Source organism: Labrus mixtus, unplaced genomic scaffold, assembly GCF_963584025.1.
Source record: "Labrus mixtus unplaced genomic scaffold, fLabMix1.1 SCAFFOLD_132, whole genome shotgun sequence".
NCBI lineage: Eukaryota > Metazoa > Chordata > Actinopteri > Labriformes > Labridae > Labrus > Labrus mixtus.
The window spans coordinates 20,001-36,113 of record NW_026870228.1 but is presented as its reverse complement, the minus strand read 5'-3'; the positions used below and the strand labels follow the sequence as shown (position 1 = coordinate 36,113).

General features: G+C 39.4%; 1 protein-coding gene across 1 annotated transcript in view; it reads right to left on the bottom strand.

The window, feature by feature from the left end:
* Positions 1-8,853: 8,853 nt before the first annotated feature.
* LOC132967127 (kelch-like protein 25) overlaps positions 8,854-16,113 on the bottom strand; it is a gene marked incomplete at its 5' end in the record, with an annotated part of 27,254 nt that continues 19,994 nt past the window's right edge. The window contains 4 exons of the mRNA XM_061033983.1: positions 8,854-9,915; positions 13,593-14,000; positions 15,787-15,930; positions 16,008-16,113. Coding sequence (XP_060889966.1) covers positions 13,614-14,000; positions 15,787-15,930; positions 16,008-16,113 — 637 coding nt within the window. The remainder of the gene's footprint in view (positions 9,916-13,592; positions 14,001-15,786; positions 15,931-16,007) is intronic.

Here is a 16,113-nt window from a genome sequence, read left to right as displayed (position 1 = left end):
ATGTCATGACTCCATGTTACACGTCTAAGAGTGCCTTCACACCAGAGCTGTGTGGTACATCGTCTGGGCCGCTTTGTGGGACAGCTCGTTTGGTTTGGGGTGGTGTGAGAGTTTGTCCAAGTGAACCAAAGAGCAGTGCGTTGTGGGTTGAATTTGGCCGTCTGTTAACAATGTCAAATAGGTTTAACCTTTAGGTTTGTCAAGTGTGGTTAACGTTAGCATTGCTAACAACAGCAGCCTTCAGTCCTCCTTGCAGGTTGACGTCCACATGTCTGAGCTGAATGTGGTCACACATCGCTCCGGTCCATATCTCAGTTTAACCCGACACAGCCGACAGATCACTTTATCTTCATTTTATAGATCTACTGACAAATTACACCGCTCTACAGGACGCCATTCTTCCTCTGTCCTGTTGTTTACTTGGTGGTCATAGTCCAGCATTAGGCTGGATGGCAGCAGCCACTGACCAGAGCTACAGCGCCAACTAGTGGCGGGAGGCTACAGTGCACAACATTTGACAGGCTTAGGTGCGCTTGACTAAGCGCGGTGAGAAAGCAAAGCAAATAAAAAATGCACCAATGTTACAACGTCTACTGAGCTTCATATTTCTGTAAGTCTTTAAAACAGACATGCAGGTCACATGGAGGAAAACACAAAGCTGACTCAGCTGTTTCTTCCCTCTCAGATCACATCTCACACTCTTCTTATCTCCTGTCTTCTTACCTCCTCTTTTATTCACTTTCTTCTGTTAATTGATTCTCTGTCTCCTTTCAGAGTGCTGTCCATTATCAGCTGACTTATTAGGAGGAGCTCCATTATCCCATGAAAGCCCACAGTGCCAGATTCTCCACATTACTCTTCAGGAGCATTATCTCCACTCCTTCCAGAAATCCTGTTTCAGTGCTTCACATTAGCTGGTCTTCATGTTACAGCCAAATATCCTTACAGCGGCGGGATATTTCTTTTTAATGACTCCGATGAAACATGCTTTCAGTCTGCATAAAGGTGGAGCGGTGTGCAGTCTTAGTGAATCCTAACCAGGACTGAAAGTCAAAGCAGGAAGTAGATCTGCTGAAAAGCCCTGAAGTTTGTGATTGGATCAGAAGCAGAAGTTCAAGCCTCAGTTTTCAGCCATGTTGTTCTCTAGGTGTACACGACAACATAGGCTACATGCAGAAGAATAAATACGGCTTTAAAGGAAACATGCGACATTAGACACATAAATAAATCATAAAGTCTGTCCTGTGTAAATGTGTCTCTGAGTCATGACTGTCTACAATGAGGGAGAAGCTCGAGTCCCACTGGCTGTGTTGTTGTCAGAGCCGTGTTTACATGGACGGGACGGCCGGCTCCTCCCCTTGTGTATAAAAGCTGTTTTAGTCAAGAACTAGAGAGAAGAAGAAGAACATACTCACTGATTATTTGGATGTTAGTAAGAGTTTTTAGATCACGCTCATTCTGTGTCAGTTTACATGAAATGTGAAGCTACGAGCTAACTAAAGAGCGCTAACATTAGCATGCTAACACAACAATGTGAAGCTACGAGCTAACTAAAGAGCGCTAACATTAGCATGCTAACACAACAATGTGAAACTACGAGCTAACTAAAGAGCGCTAACATTAGCATGCTAACACAACAATGCAGGACACAGCTAATGTGAAGCTACAAGCTAACTAAAGAGCGCTAACATTAGCATGCTAACACAACAATGTGAAGCTACAAGCTAACTAAAGAGTGCTAACATTAGCATGCTAACACAACAATGTGAAGCTACGAGCTAACTAAAGAGCGCTCACATTAGCATGCTAACACAACAATGCAGGAACACCTTCATGTGAACTTGAGTGGAGGGGGGGTTGGAGGTGTGTCTCTGGAGGAGAGCGGAGGCTTCAGTATGGAGGAGGCGTGGCCTAACAGCAGTTTGTTTTGGTTTCATGCTGGAGCTTAAGGGCGCCATCTACTGGATCAGAAAGCTGCACATTCATCCTTTAAGTGTTGAGATGACGTCAATGAGCCTTCAGTCAGGGAAACATTATACACAGTAAACATGAAACAGACAAGTTTCTAAATAACTTAAGATCCTGTTTCCACAAACAAAGAAAAGAACATGACAGGAAATGAACAAATGGTGAACCTGTTCTTTTTTTTCCCTGCAGTCTCCAAACAGAACAAAGTGCATGATGAGCAGCCGTCCACCCTGTCCCCACACACACACACACACACACACACACACACACACACACACACACACAGACACACAGACACACACACACACACACACACACACACACACACACACACACACACACACACATACACACACACAGACACACACACACACACACACACACACACACACACACAGACACACACAGACACACACACACACACACACACACACACAGACACACACACGCATACACACACACAGACACACACACACACAGACACACACACACACACACACACACACACACACACACACACACAGACACACACACACACACACACACACACACAGACACACACACACACACACACACAGACACACACAGACACAGACACACACACACAGACACACACACACACACACACACACACACACACACACACACACAGACACACACAGACACACACACACACACACACACACACAGACACACACAGACACACACACACACACACACACAGACACACACACACACACACACACACACACACAGACACACAGACACACACACACACACACAGACACACACACACACACACAGACACACACACACACACACACACACACACACACGCGCACACACACACACGCACGCACACACACACGTCTCCAGAGTGAATGAAAGAGAAACATATATCTGGGAGAGAAATCCTCTTTGTGCCTCTTAAACAGATCAGGTTTATTCTGACCTCAGCTCATGCATCAAAGTAAACTTTGACCTTTTAGTCTGACCCCGGATCTTTAAAATCTCTCTCTTCTGGGTTTGGGCTTCATGTTCCTCTTGCAGCTGATTTGTGTCTTTGTGACAGTTTGAATCAAAGCTGTGTGACCTGTGTGTGTGTTGAGATTGTCTGGTGACCTTCACCTCATGCCTCCTTCCTCCTCTGCCTCACAGCAGGCATACACTAGCTGTACCTTTGAGCCTCTCCAATGCATTGCATGTTAGATATTTATAGACAGGAACAAGCATGAATAATGTAGAGCTGAGGCTGCAGGCTCTGTGAGAATGTAAAGAGAACATGAAGAAGAACTCCCTGACATTAATACAAGTGTGCAATATTAACCTTAAAAACAAAAAACAGTGTCATTATATAATGTGAAGAATATGTGTGCAATAAGAGAACATATTTATATTTTCATTTCATTGTTCAGTGTTCCCCTTTGTTATTTTATTGTGTATTATATATTTTCTTTAATACAGGGTATAGCTTCTGTACAGTTTATTTTAATTTACTTAGCTGTTACTACAACTTATTATTATTTATTTTATATATCTTTTTTTCTTATAATGCTTTTCTATTTTATATATCATTTAAACTTTTTTGTAGAAGCTGACTCAGGGAGAAACACACAAAAATTCCACTGTACCTGTACTGTCCTGTACCTGTGCAAATGGCAACTCTGTTTTGGTTTAATGTTGATGAAATAAATTATCTGTACATGGGATTTTATTTTGAAATTGACAAGATGCTCCATGCATTCCCAAGCCTGACTTCCTGTCTGGGTCCATGTGCTAGCAGCAGCTAGCTCGCTGTGGAAATATGAGCAGCTCACTCCTCAGTCTCTTAAACTCGGACTGAACGCTAAATCAGTCTTTATTCTGTTTGCCATAGTAGTGACCTGTCAATCACAGGTAGCCCCGCCTTAACCCCTCCCCTCTTTCTGGTCTCTGTGACTCTAATTGGACCATAACTGAAATGAACTTCATGCTGTTGAAGAAGACTTCAGGTCGAGACCACCTCGTTAGGAAAATGTTTACTGAGAGAATAAATCAACATTTTAGCACTAAAGACTGATTGTCTTTAAACTAAGGCGCCCCCTGCTGGCCATTGCAAGAATGCAGCTATCTTCTCAGACCCTGACGTCCTTTTCATATACATCTATATCTGCTGTTCAGACTGATTCTCGCCTCTTGCTGTGTAACTTTTCCTGCAGTTTACTTGCTGATGGTTAAAATCTTGTTGTTGTTTATATCTGCTCAGATGTTGTTTCATTAGTTTTCACTTGAAAACTGGCGCTAAAACGCCGTCTTCTGTTGTGCTTCGTGATTGGCCGGTCTGCTCGTCATCAACTTGTACATATCAAACCACACTGTCAGGGCTGCAGCCACACAGACGCTAAAAATACATTTATGTTCAAAATGATACGTCAACTATCTTTCTACCTGAGACAAGACGAGTTACACACACACACACACACATACACACACACACACACACACACACACACACACACACACACACACATACACACACATACACACACACATACACACACACACACACAGTTTAAGTCCAGCACTCACTGGGTGGATGATTTTGGTTTCCATGAACGTCCTAACACCATGTTGTTATAAACGCGAAGGTCTCAATATTATTGATGACGATGGTTTTGTTTGATAACTGTCAGCACCTTTGGTCACTTCCTGTCAGCACCTGTGGTCACTTCCTGTCAGTACCTGTGGTCACTTCCTGTCAGCACCTGTGGTCACTTCCTGTCAGTACCTGTGGTCACTTCCTGTCAGTATCTGTGGTCACTTCCTGTCAGCACCTCTGTTCACCATGTTGTTCTTCCTCTCTGATGTACGTCGCTTTGGATAAAAGCATCTGCTAGGTGAATTGTAGAAAGCGTTCACCCTATAGGGTTTGATATGAAGGGTGATTTTAGCGCTCTGTCGATGGTTTGTGGTTGGTGTAAAACGACGTAATGAAGAGCCACACAGAGTTTAAAAAGTGAGTCCATGTTTATTTTCACCAGTAAAAACATTCAGTATCCAACAGTTCCTTTAAAATCATTCAGAAAATCTTCAGTTCTTTCAAAAACAGAGCAGCTGCTATCTAAACACGTCTTTAAACAGAGCAGCTGCTATCTAAACATGTCTTTAAACAGAGCAGCTGCAGAGTATCTAAACACGTCTTTAAACAGAGCAGCTGCTATCTAAACACGTCTTTAAACAGAGCAGCTGCTATCTAAACACGTCTTTAAACAGAGCAGCTGCTATCTAAACACGTCTTTAAACAGAGCAGCTGCTATCTAAACACGTCTTTAAACAGAGCAGCTGCTATCTAAACACGTCTTTAAACAGAGCAGCTGCTATCTAAACACGTCTTTAAACAGAGCAGCTGCTATCTAAACATGTCTTTAAACAGAGCAGCTGCTATCTAAACACGTCTTTAAACAGAGCAGCTGCAGAGTATCTAAACACGTCTTTAAACAGAGCAGCTGCTATCTAAACACGTCTTTAAACAGAGCAGCTGCTATCTAAACATGTCTTTAAACAGAGCAGCTGCAGAGTATCTAAACATGTCTTTAAACAGAGCAGCTGCTATCTAAACACGTCTTTAAACAGAGCAGCTGCAGAGTATCTAAACACGTCTTTAAACAGAGCAGCTGCTATCTAAACACGTCTTTAAACAGAGCAGCTGCTATCTAAACACGTCTTTAAACAGCAGCTGCAGAGTATCTAAACATGTCTTTAAACAGAGCAGCTGCTATCTAAACACGTCTTTAAACAGAGCAGCTGCTATCTAAACACGTCTTTAAACAGAGCAGCTGCTATCTAAACATGTCTTTAAACAGAGCAGCTGCTATCTAAACATGTCTTTAAACAGAGCAGCTGCTATCTAAACATGTCTTTAAACAGAGCAGCTGCAGAGTATCTAAACACGTCTTTAAACAGAGCAGCTGCAGAGTATCTAAACACGTCTTTAAACAGAGCAGCTGCTATCTAAACACGTCTTTAAACAGAGCAGCTGCTATCTAAACATGTCTTTAAACAGAGCAGCTGCTATCTAAACACGTCTTTAAACAGAGCAGCTGCTATCTAAACACGTCTTTAAACAGAGCAGCTGCTATCTAAACACGTCTTTAAACAGAGCAGCTGCTATCTAAACACGTCTTTAAACAGAGCAGCTGCTATCTAAACACGTCTTTAAACAGAGCAGCTGCAGAGTATCTAAGCACGTCTTTAAACAGAGCAGCTGCTATCTAAACACGTCTTTAAACAGAGCAGCTGCAGAGTATCTAAACACGTCTTTAAACAGAGCAGCTGCTATCTAAACATGTCTTTAAACAGAGCAGCTGCTATCTAAACACGTCTTTAAACAGAGCAGCTGCTATCTAAACACGTCTTAAACAGAGCAGCTGCTATCTAAACACGTCTTTAAGCAGAGCAGCTGCTATCTAAACACGTCTTTAAACAGAGCAGCTGCTATCTAAACACGTCTTTAAACAGAGCAGCTGCAGAGTATCTAAACACGTCTTTAAACAGAGCAGCTGCTATCTAAACACGTCTTTAAACAGAGCAGCTGCAGAGTATCTAAACACGTCTTTAAACAGAGCAGCTGCTATCTAAACACGTCTTTAAACAGAGCAGCTGCTATCTAAACACGTCTTTAAACAGAGCAGCTGCTATCTAAACATGTCTTTAAACAGAGCAGCTGCTATCTAAACACGTCTTTAAACAGAGCAGCTGCTATCTAAACACGTCTTTAAACAGAGCAGCTGCTATCTAAACACGTCTTTAAACAGAGCAGCTGCTATCTAAACACGTCTTTAAACAGAGCAGCTGCAGAGTATCTAAACACGTCTTTAAACAGAGCAGCTGCAGAGTATCTAAACACGTCTTTAAACAGAGCAGCTGCTATCTAAACATGTCTTTAAACAGAGCAGCTGCTATCTAAACACGTCTTTAAACAGAGCAGCTGCAGAGTCTCTAAACACGTCTTTAAACAGAGCAGCTGCTATCTAAACACGTCTTTAAACAGAGCAGCTGCAGAGTATCTAAACACGTCTTTAAACAGAGCAGCTGCTATCTAAACACGTCTTTAAACAGAGCAGCTGCTATCTAAACACGTCTTTAAACAGAGCAGCTGCTATCTAAACACGTCTTTAAACAGAGCAGCTGCTATCTAAACATGTCTTTAAACAGAGCAGCTGCTATCTAAACACGTCTTTAAACAGAGCAGCTGCTATCTAAACATGTCTTTAAACAGAGCAGCTGCAGAGTATCTAAACATGTCTTTAAACAGAGCAGCTGCTATCTAAACACGTCTTTAAACAGAGCAGCTGCAGAGTATCTAAACATGTCTTTAAACAGAGCAGCTGCTATCTAAACACGTCTTTAAACAGAGCAGCTGCAGAGTATCTAAACACGTCTTTAAACAGAGCAGCTGCTATCTAAACACGTCTTTAAACAGAGCAGCTGCTATCTAAACACGTCTTTAAACAGAGCAGCTGCTATCTAAACATGTCTTTAAACAGAGCAGCTGCAGAGTATCTAAACACGTCTTTAAACAGAGCAGCTGCTATCTAAACACGTCTTAAACAGAGCAGCTGCTATCTAAACACGTCTTTAAACAGAGCAGCTGCTATCTAAACACGTCTTTAAACAGAGCAGCTGCTATCTAAACACGTCTTTAAACAGAGCAGCTGCTATCTAAACATGTCTTTAAACAGAGCAGCTGCAGAGTATCTAAACACGTCTTTAAACAGAGCAGCTGCTATCTAAACATGTCTTTAAACAGAGCAGCTGCAGAGTATCTAAACACGTCTTTAAACAGAGCAGCTGCTATCTAAACACGTCTTTAAACAGAGCAGCTGCTATCTAAACACGTCTTTAAACAGAGCAGCTGCTATCTAAACACGTCTTTAAACAGAGCAGCTGCTATCTAAACACGTCTTTAAACAGAGCAGCTGCTATCTAAACACGTCTTTAAACAGAGCAGCTGCTATCTAAACATGTCTTTAAACAGAGCAGCTGCAGAGTATCTAAACACGTCTTTAAACAGAGCAGCTGCTATCTAAACACGTCTTTAAACAGAGCAGCTGCTATCTAAACACGTCTTTAAACAGAGCAGCTGCTATCCAAACACGTCTTTAAACAGAGCAGCTGCAGAGTATCTAAACACGTCTGGATCCATGTGAGATGTGTGACTCCTCTCTGAGAATAAGTGGACGAGTGCAAAAGACTACAAACACCAGCAAACACTGAACTGTGACATCACAGCGTGAGCCCCGCGTCCTGCAGAAACATGAATGTAGTGCCTGTTGTTGATCAGTGTAACAGCTGATGGAGCGTCAGCATGCCGGAACACTCCTCTGTTAGTGGATGCAGAGTATAAAAGTGCATAGTGTAGAAAAGTCTGTTTGAGTTTAGTGAAGTCTCTGCAGGACACGCTGTGCAGCAGGCTGTGCTTCTTAACGTCCTAATAACATCAAAGTGTTTCTGTAAGTGAAGCGGTCACACAGACGCTGCTTAACGCTCTTTAACCCTCATGCATCATTATGGACATTTTAGTCCATTTGGTCAAATGTTTCCTCTTCATCTGGTCATCATTTTGTCTATTAGTGCATATGGATCACATTTTTGTAAGAAAGTTTCTCTCTTGACACATTTTGTATTGCACATTTTATATTTTTTAATAGATCAATAGAACACTGAAACATGTTTACGACCCTCTGAAGTCACTAAGGACAAAAATGTCCACTTCCAAAAAACTGATATAAAAATAGAACAGATTGATATTTTTTTCTACTTTTTTCTGCATAAATCTCTTAAACAACTTCAGCCCTGCTCAAAACTACTTTTTAGGAATTTAACCCTTTAAATGCCAGAATCATGTAATCAAACTGGCATTTAAAGGGTTAAATTCCTGATAATTATTCAATATTTGATAGTTTTGAGCAGGGCTGGAGTTGTTTAAGAGATTTATGCAGAAAAAAGTAGAAAAAAAATATCAATCTGTTCTATTTTTTATCAGTTTTTTGTAAGTGGACATTTTTTATCCTTAGTGACTTCAGAGGGTCGTAAATCAAACTGATGCCTGAGGGTTAAGAGGACTTTAGCTTAAAGCTTACCAGAGGTCTCTTTACACTTTCACTGCAAAAAGGCAAAAAGAAGAAGTGAGTTGTGTTGTTTGTACCACAAACACACACACAGAGTCTCAACATGAGACTGGTGACGTCATGATGCCTCCATATGATTCAAGTACAAATCTAATAACATTAAAAGGTGTTTGTCACCGAGGCAGCCAGAAGAGAAGTCCATTAACCCTTCGTCTGCTGGGTCATTTGTTGCAGAGAATCTCTTGCACACTGCGCTTCAGACAGGTGTGCAGGAGTTTGTCTGAGATGTTTTGGTGGGTTCTTCTCCTCACACCTGTCCTGGCTGATGAAACAGAAGCAGCTGTTTTTTGAAGTTTCAGTTCTTTTTGATGCCGTCCATCTTTAAAATAACAAGAGGTCGCATTGTTTCAAATGTGTGGTATCAAAAGAGACATGTAGACCTCTGCTGGATCCAGTTCAGTCACTAAGAAAGAAAAAGTCAAGTTAAGGTACAGTTTAAGTCACATCGCTGCACGACCATGGACCGTCTGCACGCCACTCTCTGAAGGGGTGGGGTGGGGTGGGGGCTGCTCTCCAGGTCTGGGAGAAGAGAGTCTATGTAAGAGGTTTGAAGCCGTCTGGTGACATTCTCGGTTTCATATCGGCGACCTTTGCAAGAACAAGTCATTTAGCGCCCTCTGCAGACTGATCCTGACACGTCTGGTTATTTTCAGGATTAATAAGACATTAATGAAACATGGCCTCAGAGTGGGTGTGGTCACATTATGAAGCTGTAGTTCAGGACTGATCCAGAGTCTCCTGTTGGTCCTGCTGGACTCTCAGAGATCCTCCTCCACACCTGAGGACGAGACGAGACACACATCATCACGTCAGCATGTTTCTGTCCAATCAGAGTGCCTCTGACATGTTTGTGTAAAGCAGCCACAGCTCGGTACGGGGGGGGGGGGGGGGGGGGTCCTGCTCTGACTCATTATCATCTTCTCCTCAAACATTATTCATTATTCTATCTCTACAGAGAGAGGGACGCACGCACGCACACACACACACAGAACAGAATAATCTGCTGTCAGGCATTAACATGAGAAAGAAAAAAAAATTGTGTGTGAAAGAGAGAGAGTGAGGGGCAGATCTGAGGAAAGTTTGAGCTGTGGATTGTGTGTGTGTGTGTGTGTGGAGCTCTTTTCTCTCAGCATCATTTTCTAATTGTTGACTCTCTGACTTCCTGTTTACAGTTTGATATCAGAGGTTTTTTTTAGTTTAAAGACGTGTGAGAGCCCGACAGATGATATATGTTGATATATTTATCAGATGATATATGTTGATATATTTATCAGATGATATATGTTGATATATATATCAGATGATATATGTTGATATATTTATCAGATGATATATGTTGATATATTTATCAGATGATATATGTTGATATATATATCAGATGATATATATATCAACATATATCAGATGATATATATATCAACATATATCATCTGATATGTTGATATATATATCAACATATCAGATGATATATGTTGATATATATATCAGATGATATATGTTGATATATATATCAGATGATATATGTTGATATATATATCAGATGATATATGTTGATATATTTATCAGATGATATATATATCAACATATATCAGATGATATATGTTGATATATTTATCAGATGATATATATATCATCTGATATGTTGATATATATATCAACATATCAGATGATATATGTTGATATATTTATCAGATGATATATGTTGATATATATATCAGATGATATATGTTGATATATATATCAGATGATATATGTTGATATATTTATCAGATGATATATATATCAACATATATCAGATGATATATGTTGATATATTTATCAGATGATATATATATCAACATATATCAGATGATATATGTTGATATATTTATCAGATGATATATATATCAACATATATCAGATGATATATGTTGATATATATATCAGATGATATATGTTGATATATTTATCAGATGATATATGTTGATATATATATCAGATGATATATGTTGATATATTTATCAGATGATATATGTTGATATATTTATCAGATGATATATGTTGATATATATATCAGATGATATATGTTGATATATTTATCAGATGATATATGTTGATATATTTATCAGATGATATATGTTGATATATATATCAGATGATATATGTTGATATATTTATCAGATGATATATGTTGATATATTTATCAGATGATATATGTTGATATATATATCAGATGATATATATATCAACATATATCAGATGATATATATATCAACATATATCATCTGATATGTTGATATATATCAACATATCAGATGATATATGTTGATATATTTATCAGATGATATATGTTGATATATATATCAGATGATATATATATCAACATATATCAGATGATATATGTTGATATATATATCAGATGATATATGTTGATATATATATCAGATGATATATGTTGATATATTTATCAGATGATATATGTTGATATATATATCAGATGATATATGTTGATATATTTATCAGATGATATATGTTGATATATATATCAGATGATATATGTTGATATATATATCAGATGATATATGTTGATATATATATCAGATGATATATGTTGATATATTTATCAGATGATATATGTTGATATATTTATCAGATGATATATGTTGATATATTTATCAGATGATATATGTTGATATATATATCAGATGATATATGTTGATATATTTATCAGATGATATATGTTGATATATTTATCAGATGATATATGTTGATATATCAGATGATATCTTCCTTAGACCTGTTTGTTCTGTACTGATAAATATAAATATTTACACATCTATTGTGTTCAAATGTGAAGACAAGATGGCCGCTCAGCTGTCACCGTGCGACGCTCAGCAGAGTGATGATGCTCGTTATAATCCATACAGCGCCCTCTGCTGGTGACAGAGAACTGATAGTGTAATACAATGAAAAGCTGTTTGTCTGGTGAATAAATGAAGTGACATGGACAGCTCCATGTTTATCAGAACCACACTCATCGTTGTGTTCTGGATAATAACACAAACTTCTTATTGGACGTTTACCAGAGAACGCGCCGCTGCCCGTTCACTTCTGTATGGGAGCAGTAAAATAATAATTTGTACCGTCCTTTAACTATCAATCAATCAAACTTTATTTATAAAGCACTTTTCATACAACAAATGTATCCCAAAGTGCTTTACATCAACAACATGACCCCCTCCCCCACCCCTCCCCCACAATCCAAAAACTAAGGTCAAAATAACTAAGAACAGGTAGTGAGGAAACACTATCATTTATTCTAAATGAGGAAAATAAAATAAATAATAAAACGAGATGAATTGAGATTCAGTTAAAAGCTCTAAAGGTAGGTCTTGAGTTTGCTTTGAAAAATGTTTAAGAGCTACCCTTCTTTTGGGGTGCAGAGCGTACCAATCTGACACTAGAGGGCGGAGCTAGACACTGCAGTCCATTGATTGGCCCTGAGCTAACGTGTGTCTGCCTCTATAGCTCAGTCAGGTTTATAAAGATCCCTCTGTCACTCCTGATGTTTAAATCAATCACCACAGGAATCCCTTTTTATGACTTCTTAAGCCTTTGCCTCATTTCCTGTTTTGACAATAAATAAATAATGAGGTTAAAAACTGACAAACACACACAGCAGACTCGGGGGAGAGGAAGTCAATGATCGTTCTGAAGCAGCTGAACATCGCTGACGAGGGTCCTTATACCCACAGGAGACAGAAGGACGGGGGGGGGGGGGGGGGGGGGGGGGGGCGCTGACGGAGGGAGGATATTTAGATGCAGCTGCTCGGTCCTGAAGTGTCCGTCACAGCGGGAGACTTTACGTCTTAACATGGCTTTGATTAATATAAACCCTAAAATCACATTTTTATTGCATATTTGAAATAACATTATTTCTCATATCAAAATAAAAGTTGTTAGGCTTTTATTTTGAAGGTTTGTCCTGTCTTAAAGTCTTTCTATGTGATTTTTCACACTTAAATCAAGTATCTCCTCTGAAAATAACTCTGTGAGTCATGACTGTCTACAATGGGTGTAACACCTGAGTCCCACTGTCTGTGATGTTTTCAGAGTTTTCAGAGTCCTATCTTCACTTTGTTTACATCGCCCGGACGGCCGGCTGACTCCTCCCCTCGTGTATAAAAGTTGTTTAATTGAGGGACTAGAGAAAAGAAGAATAACATACTGTACTCACTGCTTAACTGTGTTTCTAGATCACGCTCATTTCAGGTAAATTTACATGCAGTGTGAAGATACGAGCATAATAAAGATCACTAGCATTAGCATGCTAACACAACAATGCAGCGCGAGTTGTTTTGGTTTCATGCTGGTGCTCAAGGGCGACATCTGCTGGATCAAAAAATCACATATAAAGCCTTTAAATGATTTTGACTTGAGCCTGAAACCCTTATGAGTTAATCCCTCACACTTTACCTGGTGTTTGGCTCCTCCCCCTCAGGCCGGCAGGTGTTTCCAGGTGCTGACAAAGGCAGTGGGGATCAGAGAGTAAGGCACGGTGGTGATGGAGTTCCAGCTGTCTGACGTCGGGTCATAACAGTCTAAAGTTTTACACCGCTGCGTCCCAAAGTACCCGCCCACCACGTACAGCTTATTCCCCGACGCCACGGCGTGGCAGCTCATCCGTTTGGAGGTCATGTCGCCCACTCGAGTCCACTGATTGGTCTCACAGTCAAAGCGGTAAGCGGAGGCGGCGGTGAACTCGGTGTCGCCCCCCATGATGAAGATCTGGCTCCCTAAGACAGCCGCCGCCGTGTACCGCCATGGCTGAGGACATTCAGCCGCTATGTTCCAGCGGTTCCCCACGGGGTCGTAACACTGCACCTGATGGAGGACAGAGCAGGTGACTCAGGTGATAGAGCAGTCAGGCTGTGACGGGACGAACACTACAAGGTTCACCGGGACGTCAAACTCAAATCTCAAGAATCAAAAGGTTTTTAGATGTTTGTCAATAAGCGAGGCTGAATGAAGACGAATATCTTCATCACATTCTGCTGAAGAACTTCGACGGAGGATTAGGGCCATGTTAATGGCCAAAAAATAATTTCGAGATTAAACTCGACTTTATTCTTTTATTCTTTAAAGACTTTAAGAGTTCTACTTTCATCATTTTCGCGCAGGCTGGTCTCGAACTCATTAATTAAGAGATGAAATTCATAAAACTACGACTTTATTCTCGTAAATTTCTGACTTTATTCTTGTAAATTTCTGACTTTATTCTCGTAAATTTCTGACTTTATTCTTGTAAATTTCTGACTTTATTCTCGTAAATTTCTGACTTCATTCTCGTAAATCTACGACTTTATTCTTGTAAATTTCTGACTTCATTCTCGTAAATTTTCGACTTTATTCTCGTAAATCTACGACTTTATTCTCGTAAATCTACGACTTTATTCTCGTAAATTTCTGACTTTATTCTCGTAAATCTACGACTTTATTCACGTAAATTTCTGACTTTATTCTCGATAATTTCTGACTTCATTCTCGTAAATTTTCGCCTTTATTCTCGTAAATCTACGACTTTATTCTCGTAAATTTCTGACTTTATTCTCGTAAATTTCTGACTTCATTCTCGTAAATTTTCGACTTTATTCTCGTAAATCTACGACTTTATTCTCGTAAATTTCTGACTTTATTCTCGTAAATTTCTGACTTCATTCTCGTAAATTTTCGACTTTATTCTCGTAAATGTACGACTTCATTCTCGTAAATTTTCGACTTTATTCTCGTAAATGTACAACTTCATTCTCGTAAATTTTCGACTTTATTCTCGTAAATGTACGACTTTATTCTTGTAAATTTTCGACTTTATTCTTGTAAATTTCTGACTTCATTCTCGTAAATTTTCGACTTTATTCTCGTAAATCTACGACTTTATTCTCGTAAATTTCTGACTTCATTCTCGTAAATTTCTGACTTTATTCTCGTAAATGTACGACTTTATTCTCGTAAATTTCTGACTTTATTCTCGATAATTTCTGACTTCATTCTCGTAAATTTTCGCCTTTATTCTCGTAAATCTACGACTTTATTCTCGTAAATTTCTGACTTTATTCTCGTAAATTTCTGACTTCATTCTCGTAAATTTTCGACTTTATTCTCGTAAATCTACGACTTTATTCTCGTAAATTTCTGACTTTATTCTCGTAAATTTCTGACTTCATTCTCGTAAATTTTCGACTTTATTCTCGTAAATGTACGACTTAATTCTAGTAAATTTTCAACTTTATTCTCGTAAATGTACAACTTCATTCTCGTAAATTTTCGACTTTATTCTCGTAAATGTACGACTTTATTCTTGTAAATTTTCGACTTTATTCTCGTAAATGTACGACTTCATTCTCGTAAATTTTCGACTTTATTCTCGTAAATGTACGACTTTATTCTCGTAAATTTCTGACTTCATTCTCGTACATTTTCGACTTTATTCTCGTAAATGTACGACTTTATTCTCGTAAATTTACGACTTTAATCACAAAATTAAATGTTTTTTTTTTTTACGTGGCCCTAATCCTCCGTCGTAAAGAACAACACAAGAAACACATTGAAAGTATTTGTCATGAAAAAGATGTTTTTTAACTTCATGACATCATCAGACAGGATCTGTCACCTTCGAGGCCTTGTCTCTGTGGATTGTGGACCCTCCGAACACAAACAGCTTGAGCTTGGCGCTGACCACGGCTGCGTTGCTGACTCCATCTCTGAGAGGAGCCATCATGGTCCATTTATTACTCAGAGGGTCGTAGCGCTCCACCTGCACAACATCACACAGGAGTCAGACGGAGACCATCACATGCTTTCTGTTTGAACATTTAGAGACATGACGTTGACCTGCTTCAGAGAGACCGATGGAGAGGCAGGAAACACTCCAGCGATGGCCGTGTGACCTCCGACAACATAGAGACTGTTCTCCAGCTCAGCGGAGCCGTGGCCGAAC